Below are 12,455 nucleotides of genomic sequence, written 5' to 3'. Positions count from 1 at the left end.
CATCTCTCCAGCCCTTTATTTTTGACATATATATATATATATATATATATATATATATATATATATATATACACACACATACATGTACATATATATTATATATATGTATATATATATGATGCATATATATATATATATATGGTTATTATTATTAGCAACATATTTTATATGGATACATCATGTGTTGATATCCTCTTTTCCCTTGTTCCTGCCCCCACTACTGTTGTATTGTGAAGGACTGGGAAAACTTGATTCCTTCCTGAGAATGTTGTGGAGCCACTGATTGGAAATGACTGCAGGATCATCTGCAACTGGTAGACAATCTGCTTATCTTGCTCAGGATAAATGATCTGTGCAGGTGACGATGACACAGATAGAAAGCCGACAGAAAGTGAATCCTTTAACCTTCTTCCAAGCTTCCCAAGCTGCCTCTAATGCTTCCAGTTAGCAGAGCCTGCTACTGCATTTGGTTTCAGAGCTTCCACACATCCTCATACCCTCAGACACAAAGGTCTCTGATACAGGGAAACCTGCCTCAGGTATGTCCGAGAGTTAGAGCAGCTTGCTCGTGGAGGCTCCGGGCCTGTGAAAGCAAAAGGTCACTGGAACAGTCACAGCTGGGCGGCACCTTTGGGAGCTGGACTTGTGCGGCAACTGTCTCTGTTGTGCAGAGTCCTCAAGGAGCTTGAGGTGATCAAACAGGCCAGTGCTGGCAGGGAAGTCCAACTGCCTGACACACCTCTGCTCCAGGTGTGCTCCAGGTCACTGTTGGATTACACTTTGGCTTATTGATTGATTTAGTAATAACTAATGAAATGAGGGAGACTTGCTAGGTTTTTTCTTTGCAATCCTCCTACTTACTCTCCTGGGAGCTGCCAACACAGGAATCTTTATCATGCCTGGCTTTCTTATGTGTTCTGAAAACAGCCAGTGAGACCATGAACTATATGCCTAATTAGTAACAGTATAATATAATGTAATATAATATAATATCATATATTGAAGGTTAATTTCATGATTAATATAAGGAGAAACTCAGAAGAGAAAGGATGAGTAATTCACTTCCACTAGGCAGTACTTGCAACTTAAGTATAATATAAATATTATAGAACTGTTATGCAACATAATTATCACAGACAGCCTGCAAGGTGAGATAATATAAAATGAGAGGCAGATAAATTTAGTGTTTAAAGAAGCGTATAACTGTTTATTTTTACTTATTTATTGGACACTTTACATTCCAGCCTCTACCTCAATTGTTCCTACATTAATCACTTGTGTGTTCCTCATCACAGTATTAAGAGTTACATATTGTTCTTGTCCCAGTCTAAACTGAAGCACAGAAACTCTTAGCAACATACTCAAGGTTACAAGTTAGAAAGTAGGAGAGTCACTGTTCTGGTTCAGGTTTATTGTGGGCCCTTTAAACTGCTCTCTGCAGTGGAGAATGTAGAATTCAGATTCACGTCCACTAAATGCTTTTGTCTTTTCTACCTGGGCTCATGAAACAGTATTCCTTTGGTTAAACCAAGCCTTTTTCTAAGACCAGTAACTGATCTGCATAGTAGTAGTAAGTAGACAATTAAGGGGGAAGAAGTAGAATATTATCATTATTCTGGACTGTTGAGAATACCTTACGGAGCCTCAGAGAGAAATGGCATGTTGACTGCAATCATAGATGCTTTTATTTCACCTGGCCATCCTCTTCCAGACAAAGTGTCAGGGCAAATTGAGTCCTCTTTCTTTTTCTTCTCTGTGGCTTCTCTGAGTTCATTTGGAGACTTTCCTCAGGTGAAGCAGTCTGAGAAGCCGACTACGAATCTCCTTGGTTCTCGCCCCGTAGATGACGGGATTGAGCACAGGCGGTACCAGTACGTAGAGGTTCGCCAGGAAGATGTGCACGTGCTTGGGAACTCGCTTGTGACCAAAGCGGTGGGTGAGGAAGGAGAAGAAGGCGGGGATGTAGAAAGCCAGGATGACAGCCAGGTGGGAGCCGCAGGTACTGAGCGCCTTGTGCTGGGCATCGCGGGATGGAAGACGAAAGACGGCTCGGAGGATAAAGCTGTAGGAGATGGCGATGAGGATGGAATCCAGACCCATGGCCAGCAAGGCCACGGTCAGCCCATAGACAATGTTGACGGTGATGTTGGCACAGGCCAGTCGAGCAATGCCCATATGCTCACAGTAGGTGTGAGCCATGATGCGGTGGCCACAGTAGGGCAGCCGCCTCAACAGGAAGATGAATGGGGAGACCACAGCGACACTACGAAATATCCCCACAGAAACAATTCGGCCTATGACAGTGTGGTTGAGAATGGTTGTGTATCTCAGTGGGTTGCAGATAGCCACGTAGCGATCAAAGGCCATGGCAAGGAGAACTGAGGACTCCAGGGCGTAGATAGAATGGACACAAAACATTTGTGCCAGGCATCCAGCAAAGGAAATCTCAGTGGCATGGAGCCACAGGATGGCCAGCATTTTGGGCACAGTGGTAGAGCTAAGGGCCAGGTCAGTGAAGGAGAGAAGGCAGAGGAAGAGATACATTGGCGCATGAAGGGCACTGTCTGTCCCAATGACCAGGATGACGGCTACGTTACCAAGGATGGCTACCAGATACATGGCACAGAAAGGGATGGCAATCCAGGGGTGGGCAAACTCCAGTCCTGGGATCCCAGTCAGGAATAGGGAGACTGGGAGACTATTGTCACTGGTGTTGTGGGCTGACATCTGTCTTGGCACATGAAGAGCTCTGTCCAAAAGGTGATGATGGCATGCTTGTCCTGGAACATTAGGTATTTGGTTGATTCACATAAAAATAATTCTTTTGGCCCTGGAGATATGGCTTAGTGTTTATGGTGCTTGCCTGTGAAGCCCAAGGACCCAGGAATGATTTCCTGGTACCCATGAAAAGGCAGATGCACAAGGTGGCACATGCATCTCATCTGGAGTTTGTTTGCAGTGGCTGGAGACCCTGACATGCCCATATTCTCTGTCTATTGGCTGGCCTCTCACTCTCTCAAATAATTCTTTTGCAAACTAAGAAAATTACTTATTACTTGGTTAAGCATTTGAAAAGCATCTTCACACAGAATCACTTTCTAAGCTTTCTGATTTTCCTCTTACTACTCAACAATGTAACGCCTGTCGGGCCGGGTTCTATTGAGCACAACAGACCCATGTTAAAGCCAGACATAGCTTCGAAGGCAAGGAAATTTGCCCTGAAAGTAGTGAAAGAAAAAAAAAAGGAAATATGGAAATAAAGACAGAAGATTTCCAATGCATAGAAAAAGATGTGACTGAGGATAGGTAAGGACCGTCTCTGTAATGGGGTGATCTGAAGATCCAAACACGGCATGCAGGATACTGTGCAGTCTGTCAGGAAGTGGCATCAATACCTGGCAGGTGTAGTGAATGCAGACTACTAGATATCATGGTTGGGTAGTAAGAGGAATCAACAGGAAGCTTAGAAATGCATTTTAGGGCTGGAGAGATGGGTCAGTATTTGAGATGCTTTCCTACAGAGCCTAAGGTTTGATTTCCTAGTACCCATGTAAAAGCCAGATGTACACCCATGCATTTGGAGCTTGCATTTGAAGGCCCTGGTCCACCCATTCTCTCTTTCTTTCCTCTCTCTCATAAATAAATAACGTATTTAGCTGGGTGTGGTGGTACATGCCTTTAATCCTAGCACTCGGGAGACCCAGGTAGGAGGATTGCCGTGAGTTGGAGGTCACCCTGAGACTCCATTGTGAATTCCAGGTCAGCCTGGGCTAGAGTGAGACCGTAACTCAAAAAAAAAAAAAAAAAAAAAAAAAAAAGTAAAATAAAACATTTAAAAACATAAAGGAATTCTATGCGAAAATTCTTTTCAGATCCTTAAACAACTAATATATAATTTCCTCATGGGGACACCTTCACAAACTTGCCTCAATGTCTTGAGTCAGATGATGCCTTAGGTTTTGCGTCCCACTGGACATCAACACAATAGCTCTCGATCCCCCCAATCTCAGGACAGTAGACATCACCAGGTCTTTATTTTCACTGATGCCCTGTTCTAGGTTGTTCATTAAATTCAATTGTTGGGGAATCAGATTTCAAAAACTTACCTGTGTGAGAGATATCCATTTTTTTCAGTGGGGCAGGTTGAGTTTGGAGCTCTGTAATGTACGGTATGGGTACCAGCTACTTTGTGGAGAGATGTGATGTATGAGTGCAAAGCTGGGGGGAGAGAAGGTGGTGAGGGCTGGAGCAGATGTATACTGAATATAAAGCCTTCGCAGAGAAGACAGAAGTAAGTTCAGATGGCGTGGTGAATAACTGGGTCGTGATATTTGGTGCAGACACTGAATGTCAGCTCAACTCCATCGTGTAGTCTCCTATGGTGGAGGGCTTGGTAAGTGAGGCTATTTATTGATTCTGTCTGTAGCTCTCTGGTGCTTAAAGTCAGGTACCCTCCTCTAGGGATTTGGTCTGTTGACAAAGAAACTGCAGTTGATAAATGAGGAAACGAGTAAGGAAAAAAATTCCAATAACTTTTTTGGGAAAGTGGAAATTGACTCTCTAGTTTACTCATTTTATCCCCCTCAGTTTATTTTTATCCTCTTTTCTTGACCACATTTTCTTTTTTTTTATTCTTTTGAGTCTTCTTGGATTCGTAGTTATTGGGGTCCAGAATTTTGAGCTCAGAGTAACAGATCTGTGGTGAGTGGAGCAGCAAATGATGTCACTTGACAGGTACATACCAAGGTGCTGTCAGACTTCCTCACACAAAGGAGGTTGGAATACATTATGTTTATGGATGTCAATAAAAAATTTTAAAACAAATTCAGATAGGAGCACTGAAAGTGTCATGGCAGTGATAGCTGAGGATTGAGCACTGCTCAGGATCTTTCAGAATGTGACCCATTGTAGCTGGCAGGTTGGAGATCATGAAGTCAGGCTTCTTCGGGAATAGCGTCACTTCTCTGACTAGATCTTCTGAATCTCAGGATAGTAGCTGTCATCAAGTCCTTATTTTCAGTGAAGTCCCGTTCCTAATTAATGTTTCCTTTTTTACTTTACCGCACCCTCTGCCTTTGTAACACACCTTCTTCTTCTTCTCTCTCTCTCTCTTTTTCTTTTTCACCCAGGCTGACCTGTCATTCAGTATGGAGTCTAAGAGTGGCCTCGAACTCACTGTGACCCGCCTACCTCTGCCTCTAGAGTGCTGGGATTAAAGGCGGCAACACCATGCCTGGCTTAAATTTTCTTTTACTTTCTTTTTATTTTATTTTATTTTTTTGAGTTCATTTCTCAAACTAACCCATATCAGTGTTCTTTAAACAATTTAAATTATTTCCTAATGAATTTAAGGAACACTACATACGTATTTAAAAGTTTAAAGTACCATTAAAAGTTTAACTAGTAGAAGCTGGGAGGCAGAGGTAGGAGGATCACCGTGAGTTCGAGGCCACCCTGAGACTACACAGTGAATTATATATCAGCCTGGGCTAGAGTGAGACCCTACCTCAGAAAACCAAAAGAAAAGTTTAAATATTAGAAAAAGTGTATAATTTTCAGTCATGTGTGAATATTGGCATTTAAATATTAAACTCTTGTGTCACTATTTCAAATATTTCCAGTGGAATATATGTAGCCTAGAAATATCTAAGTCACCATTATCCATTGCTAGGTATATGAATATTTTTTTCTTTTGTAGCTTTCTAGTTTTATTTGACATTAAGATGTTAGTTTTCATTCTCATTGAATATATATAAACACACACACACGCACAAACACACATATAGTTTTATTTATTTGCATGAACAGAAACTAGGAATAGGTGTGTCAGGGCCTCTAGCCATTGTAAGTGAACTCCAGATCCCATGCATAACTTTGTGCATCTGGTTTTACATGGGTACTGGAGAATTGAACCTGGGTTCTTTGGGTTCACAGGCAAACACCTTGATGGCTTAGCCATCTCTCCAGCCTGATTTTAAAGTGCTTATGAAGCATCCCATCACAGGGATTAAGCAATTAGTTGCAAAGGCAGAAATTAGAACTAAAGGCAAGAGTCAGTCAGCAGGGTGTCAGGGAATCTAGGAGAGAATACACAGCGAACCTGAAGCAGCCTGGAAAATTGCTGTAGAGAGTATTATATTCAGGGTCAAAACAGGAAGCGATCATTTGCACAGGGCATTGAAGAAAGGTGGTGGATGTGAAATGACAGGAAGACATGACAGCATTCATTCAAGAAAGGAGAAACAGGTGATTGCGTCAAGCTCTTACTGAGAGTACATTATACTTAAACTGAGTTCGCTGGTGAGGGTGTAGGCAGTGTGTGATGTGAGAGCATAAAATGCAGGCTCAGTAGGGATGAATGGGAAACAAGCCAGAAGTCATAAATGGTCGATTGAACATTCCCATGAGAAACTGCTGCTGTAGTTACTGACACTAATTAATTTACTGCACCCAAATGAAAGAGGGGCACAAGTATTCCAAGCATAAAACTCAGTGGGTCTACAGGTAATTCACACTGATTCCTGAAGAGTGAGACATCCATGGATGTTAGTCAGGTTAGAAACAATGGGTACTATGTATGTCTTGGAGACCCGAAGAAGAAAGATTTGAATTTGAAAATGATCACACGATAGAGGGAAGAAACGGATGAACTCTGATGGACTTGGTGCAGGGAGCAGGTAGGGGGAGGTGGCTTCTGTCATGCAGATGGTAAAGATCTCACCTCACACAGGAATCAAAGTGGCACAAAACTTTGTGCGAATGGGATGAGGTGTCAGAAATAATTGGAATAGTGGAGATGAGAGGAAGCAGTCAAATGTTTATAAAAGTTATCAGTCCCGGTAGTGACAGACCTTAGGAGAGAAGGAGGCAGTTTTGTGGTCTCCTCCTTCTCCTCCAGACAGCTGGTGCCTCTGGTGGTGCCTCAGGGTCTCAGCTCTCATGCAGACTTCAGGTTAGTAGGACCCAGAGTCTGAGTTACAGCATTTGTTTTTTACTATAGTAAATTTGGGTTATTTTGTTTTTTAAACTTTAGTATTTATTTGTATATTTGAGAGAGAGAGGGAAAGACAGAATGGGCATGCCAGGGCCTCTAGGCACTGCCAACAAACTCCAAGCACGTGTGTCCCCTTGTGCATCTGGCTTATGTAGGTCCTGGGAAATCACACTGAGGTCCTTTGGCTTTGCAGGCAAATGCCTTAAGTGCTAAGCCATCTCTCCAGCCCTTTATTTTTCATATATGTGTGTATATATATGGTATTATTATTATTAACAACATATCTTGTATGGATACATTGTGTGTTGATATCCTCTTTTCCCTTGTCCCTGCCCCACTACGTTGGTGTGTGATGGACTGGGAAAAGTGGATTCCTTCCTGAGAATGTTGTGGAGCCACTGATTGGAAATGACTGCAGGATCATTTGCAGACTGCTAGAGAATCCGTTTATGTTGCTCAGGGTAAACAACCTGTGCAGGTTACAATGACACAGATAGAAAGCCGACAGAAAGTGAATCCTTTAACCTTCCAAGCTTCCCAAGCTGCCTCTAATGCTTCCAGTTAGCAGAGCCTGCTACTGCATTTCGTTTCAGAGCTTCCACACATCCTCATACCCTCAGACACAAAGGTCTCTGATACAGGGAAACCTGCCTCAGGTATGTCCGAGAGTTAGAGCAGCTTGCTCGTGGAGGCTCCAGGCCTGTGAAAGCAAATGGTCACTGGAACAGTCACAGCTGGGCGGCACCTGGGAGCTGGACTTGTGCGGCAACTGTCTCTGTTGTGCAGCGTCCTCAAGGAGCTTGAGGTGATCAAACAGGCCAGTGCTGGCAGGGAAGTCCAACTGCCTGACACACCTCTGCTCCAGGTGTGCTCCAGGGTCACTGTTGGATTACACTTTGGCTTATTGATTGAATTACTAATAAGTAATGAAGTGAGGGAGCCTTGCTAAGTTTCTTCTTTGCAATCCTCCTACTTTGTTTCCTGGGTGCTGCCAGCACAGGAATCATTATCATGCCTGGCTTTTTTTTCTTTTTTTTTCCTTTGGTTTTTTGAGGTAGGGTCTCACTCTAGCCCAAGCTGACCTGGAATTCACTATGTAGTCTCAGGGTGGCCTTGAACTCACAGTGGTCCTCCTACCTCTGTGTTCTGAGTGCTGGGATTAAAGGCATGAGCCACCTCACCCGGCTCTGCCTGGCTTTCTTATGTGTTCTGAAAACAGCCAGTGAGTCCATGAACAATATGCCTAATTAGCAACAGTATAATTTTGAGTACAATTTGACCTCTTGAGTACAGAATTTTCTCATCTGAGAAATGGGAAGATTCCCTGTCGATGGATTTGGTTGAGGCTAAAATGAACTGACGACCATTAAGCTCTAACGGGACTTCAGGGAACTCTGAAAACGCAGTATCACCAATGCCAGTTTGATTGCTGCGTTCAATGACATTAGTTGACTTGCATCATAGCTTTTGAAAGTTCTCAGGGAAGAGACCTTGATATGGTCACTTGGCTTAGGGAGAGGACACGGTGGGGTGGAGGTGAAGAAGTAAAGGGAGGTGCATTCTTGGCTTATTTCTAGCATTGGGCTCTTTGGTATTCCAACACTGATTTGACAGAAGCCCCTTAGAACAAACACGTCCTGATAGGACCTTGGAGGCCACAGGAACGTGTCATGGATGCACGGAAGCTCCGCTTAGCTGGGAGGAGAGGGGTTTTGCCTTGTCCTTTGCGCAGAGCTGTGAAGCACCCATGGGAACAGATGGAAGGTGAAGAGTCCTGCAGTGAGAAGTCCATTCCCAACAGGCTTTGGCTGGGGATCTCAGGATTTGTTATGGTCCCTCTGTTGCTCAGAGGTTGGGAGGTGGTTCCTGTGAAAAATGGGGTAAGTGTGGGGTCTTCTCTGTCCTTCACTTGGCCTGGGGTGAGCACAGGCCGTGCACTGCAGAGCACTGTGGCAGGCTGGGGCATGGCCTTAGAGCTGTTCACAGTTTTGTTTTCTTCACGTTCCATGGTCTAACCTCTGTCTCTCCAAAAATTCTTCTCTGATCTTGCATTTCTCTTTCCTCAAATGCCCTTCCCCATCTTCAAATTATTTCCTCCATTTGTAAAAACAGTTTTATTTCTTTCTCTGTCTTTCTGCCTCTCCTTCTACCCATCTGTCTGTTCTTGTCTTTCTGACTCCTTGTCTCCATTGTCTTCACTCTGTGTTTTCACTTTTTCTATTGTGTTAACATAGGGAAAATTCTAAGGGGCAGAAAGCACACTAATGTCACCAGGGACCCCTTAGCGCCTCTCCGTCACTTCCCGTTACATCAGGAAGAGATACAAAACGTAATCTTTATCTGTAGAAGCAGTTTTGAGTGAAGACAATTTTAGGTTTTTTTCCTAGTGGAATGGATTCCATGGTGGAATGAGACGTGGGTGAGTTGTTCGAGAAGCCGGGTAACTTAGAACACTTCCTGTAAAATCTTCATTGTCCATTTCTTTGTATGGCCTTAAAGGGCTCATTAAACTGTGTAGGCTTCCCAGAGCTTAGCTGGTTCATCATTTCTACCCCTCCAAAGCTAATGCTGTTGTCTAGTAAACTTATCCTTCATTATTAGTAGATCCTTGGGACTCTTTCCCAGATCCCTGTCTCCCCAACAGGGAAATCCATTGATATAATAGTAGTTTATGCCAGAGACAAACAATTTGCTTCCTGAGGGTCCTATAAAACAGATGGCATGACAGGGGTATAATAAGCCATTCATTGATGGAGAGTCACACGGAATTACCCATGAGATGCAGAAGTCAACCTGGCATCCATGTCATGAAAGTGATAGGTGAGGCTACTTTTGCAAACAAGTGCCTTTCGCCTCTGAGCCCTCTCGCCAGCCCCTGTGAGGACGTTTTCTATAGGCATGGAAAGTTTTTGGCATGCCACAGAAATGTTACACAATATTCTTTAAAATTTTTTTGTTTATTTTAATTTATTTATTTGACAGTGACAGAAAGGGAGAGAGAGAGAGAGAGAGAGGGAGAGAGATAGGGTCAGAGAAAGAGAGAGAGAGAATGGGCGCGCCAGGGCTTCCAGCCCCTGCAAACGAACTCCAGACGCGTGCGCTCCCTTGTGCACCTGGCTAACATGGGTCCTGGGGAATTGAGCCTCGAACTGGGGTCCTTAGGCTTCACAGGCAAGTGCTTAACTGCTAAGCCATCTCTCCAGCCTGAGAAATGTTACATAATGTTCTTAAGTGTATTCCTTCTCAAAATGACCAGTGCTTGGCTGGAGAGATGGCTTAGTGGTTAAGGTGCTTGCCTGCATAGCCAAAGGACCTGTTTGACTCCCCAGGACCCACGTTAACCAGATGCACAAGGTGACACATGCATCTGGAGTTCATTTGCAGTGGCTGGAGGCCCTGGCATGCCCATTCTCTCTCTTTCTCTCTCTCAAATAAATAAAATGATCAGTGATAAATCACAATACTAGAGAAAAGAAGGATTTGAAATGGATATATTATGCCTTTATGATATGTTCTGACAACCTTGTTTGGGCTGATGTAAGACCACATTTCTCATCTTCTATACCTGAAGTTGACATTATGCAAGAGAAAATAAAAACAAACTATCCAAAATTTCTAGGAAAACACTTGGGATTGAAGTTGTATTACAGAGTTTGAGTTATAGCCATGTAACTTCCTTACAAGGAATCTTGGGATAAATTCCTTCCTTTACTTTGAAATGTGTTTCCCTGCTTTTCAGAATGATTATAACTCATCTCATGATGTGTGAGTTATATGAAGATAGCTGAGAGAATGATCATAAGGAGATGGATTGGGACAGCCGGCTTCCCTGAAAATGTTACTGATCCATTCTTCTGAGAGAGGCCTAAAAAAGAATCATCACCTCCTATGGCTGATATTTTGTAATCTCCTGGTCATGTCCACAGTGAATTTCAGGAATAACATCATCAGAACTTATAAACCTGCACATCTACTTTTCCTTCACAGAAACAGTGGCAGTCTATGAGACACATAGTGAAGTTTCTTCAGAACCTCCAGCTGGCTGTTGACAGATGCTCCGTCCTCTCATGGGTGGCTTCGGGGTCAACGTCTCCGAGGCTCTCAGCTTTATCCTGACAGGCTTTCCTGGAATGGAAGCCCTGGAGGCCTGGCTTTCGCTGCCTCTCCTCCTGCTCAATGCCATCTCCATTGTGGGCAACGCCTTGATCCTCCTCGTCATTAAGGAGGAGCAGAGCTTGCACCAGCCCATGTGCTATTTCTTGTCCCTGCTCTTCCTCAACGACCTGGGTGTGGCCTTCTCCACTTTGCCGACTATACTGGCTGCCCTCTGCTTCCATGCCCGGGTGACCGGCTTCAGCGCCTGCTTGACCCAAATGTTTTTCATCCACCTCTTCTCCTGGACAGAGTCTGGCATCCTTCTAGCCATGAGCTTTGATCGCTATGTGGTTATGTGCAACCCCCTTCGCTGTGCCTGGGTGCCCACCAGCGCCCGCATTGTGGCCATGGGCCTGGCGAGGCTCCTTCGCAGCTTTGCCCTCATCGTGGTCTTCCCACTGCTGCTGCACAGACTGCCCTTCTGCCATCCGCAGGACATCCTCTCGCAGGCCTACTGCCTTCACGTGGGTATGATTAAACTGGCATGCTCGGATGTCTCCCTCCGCAGCCACTAGGGGCTGTCTATTGCGTTGCTCACATTGGCTTGGACTCTGCGCTCATCCTGCGCTGGGGGCTGGCCATCGCCTCCGGGAGGAGCGCCTGAAGACGTGCGTGTCCCACATCTGGGCTGTGCTCGTCTTCTGTGCGCCCATGGTCGGTGTGTCCACCGTGCATCGCTTCGGGGCTGGCCTGCCTCATGCCGTCCGTATCCTCATGTCTGTTCTCTACCTCTTTATGCCTCCCATGCTAAACCCCGTCATCTACTCCATTTAGACAAGGGAGATACGCAGGAGGCTTCTCAAGATGCTTTTCAGAGCCAAGATGTGAGCCTTTGGCAGAAAGAGAAGCGCTGGATGAACCAGTGTGGGGGAACAGAGCCAGCTGGGCATCAGCCAAGGGAGGAATCAACTAGAAGAGGCCCGTGCTAGGCTTCAAGTTCTAAGATTATTGATTGCTAGTGCATTATGAATCTAACACCTGTCAGGATTATTTTGGGTCACCTGTAGAAATTAACTTTGTGAATTTCCACCGGAAGTAGAACGTAGTTTTGTTCCTTTGAAGAACAATCAGGAGCATTTTGAATATCGAGGATCAACATCAAGACACTTGGCCAGATGCCGGGGCTTTTGGTGTTGGGCCTCAAGGACTTTGAAACAAATAGAGGCACAGATAGGATTCAATGTTGGCTAAGGATACATTATCCACACATGGAAGCGTAGTGTAGATGGTGACTTGATGCCAGGTGTTTGAACACTTGTGAAGCTCTGATGTTTAAGTAGTCATAATGAGACTTTAAGATTCTTAG

At 44.4% G+C, this 12,455-nt stretch overlaps 1 protein-coding gene and 1 pseudogene across 1 annotated transcript; one reads left to right on the top strand and one right to left on the bottom strand.

Moving 5' to 3' along the window:
• Positions 1-1,770: 1,770 nt before the first annotated feature.
• On the bottom strand, positions 1,771-2,739 carry LOC123459490 (olfactory receptor 52D1-like). The gene has a single exon (XM_045146131.1). It carries the CDS (start codon positions 2,725-2,727, stop codon positions 1,771-1,773), a length of 957 nt encoding a protein of 318 aa, XP_045002066.1. The 5' UTR covers positions 2,728-2,739.
• An 8,322-nt stretch (positions 2,740-11,061) lies between these two features.
• LOC101613671 lies at positions 11,062-11,977 on the top strand (annotated as a pseudogene).
• Positions 11,978-12,455: the final 478 nt, after the last annotated feature.

The sequence above is a fragment of the Jaculus jaculus genome, chromosome 3, assembly GCF_020740685.1.
Source record: "Jaculus jaculus isolate mJacJac1 chromosome 3, mJacJac1.mat.Y.cur, whole genome shotgun sequence".
Taxonomy (NCBI): domain Eukaryota; kingdom Metazoa; phylum Chordata; class Mammalia; order Rodentia; family Dipodidae; genus Jaculus; species Jaculus jaculus.
The sequence above is the reverse complement of the archived record's forward strand: the minus strand, read 5'-3'. Positions and strand labels throughout refer to the sequence as shown.

Bases quoted from the DNA above. Each gene is read 5' to 3' on its own strand.
- LOC123459490 (XM_045146131.1), bottom strand. From the start codon at position 2,727: ATGTCAGCCCACAACACCAGTGACAATAGTCTCCCAGTCTCCCTATTC.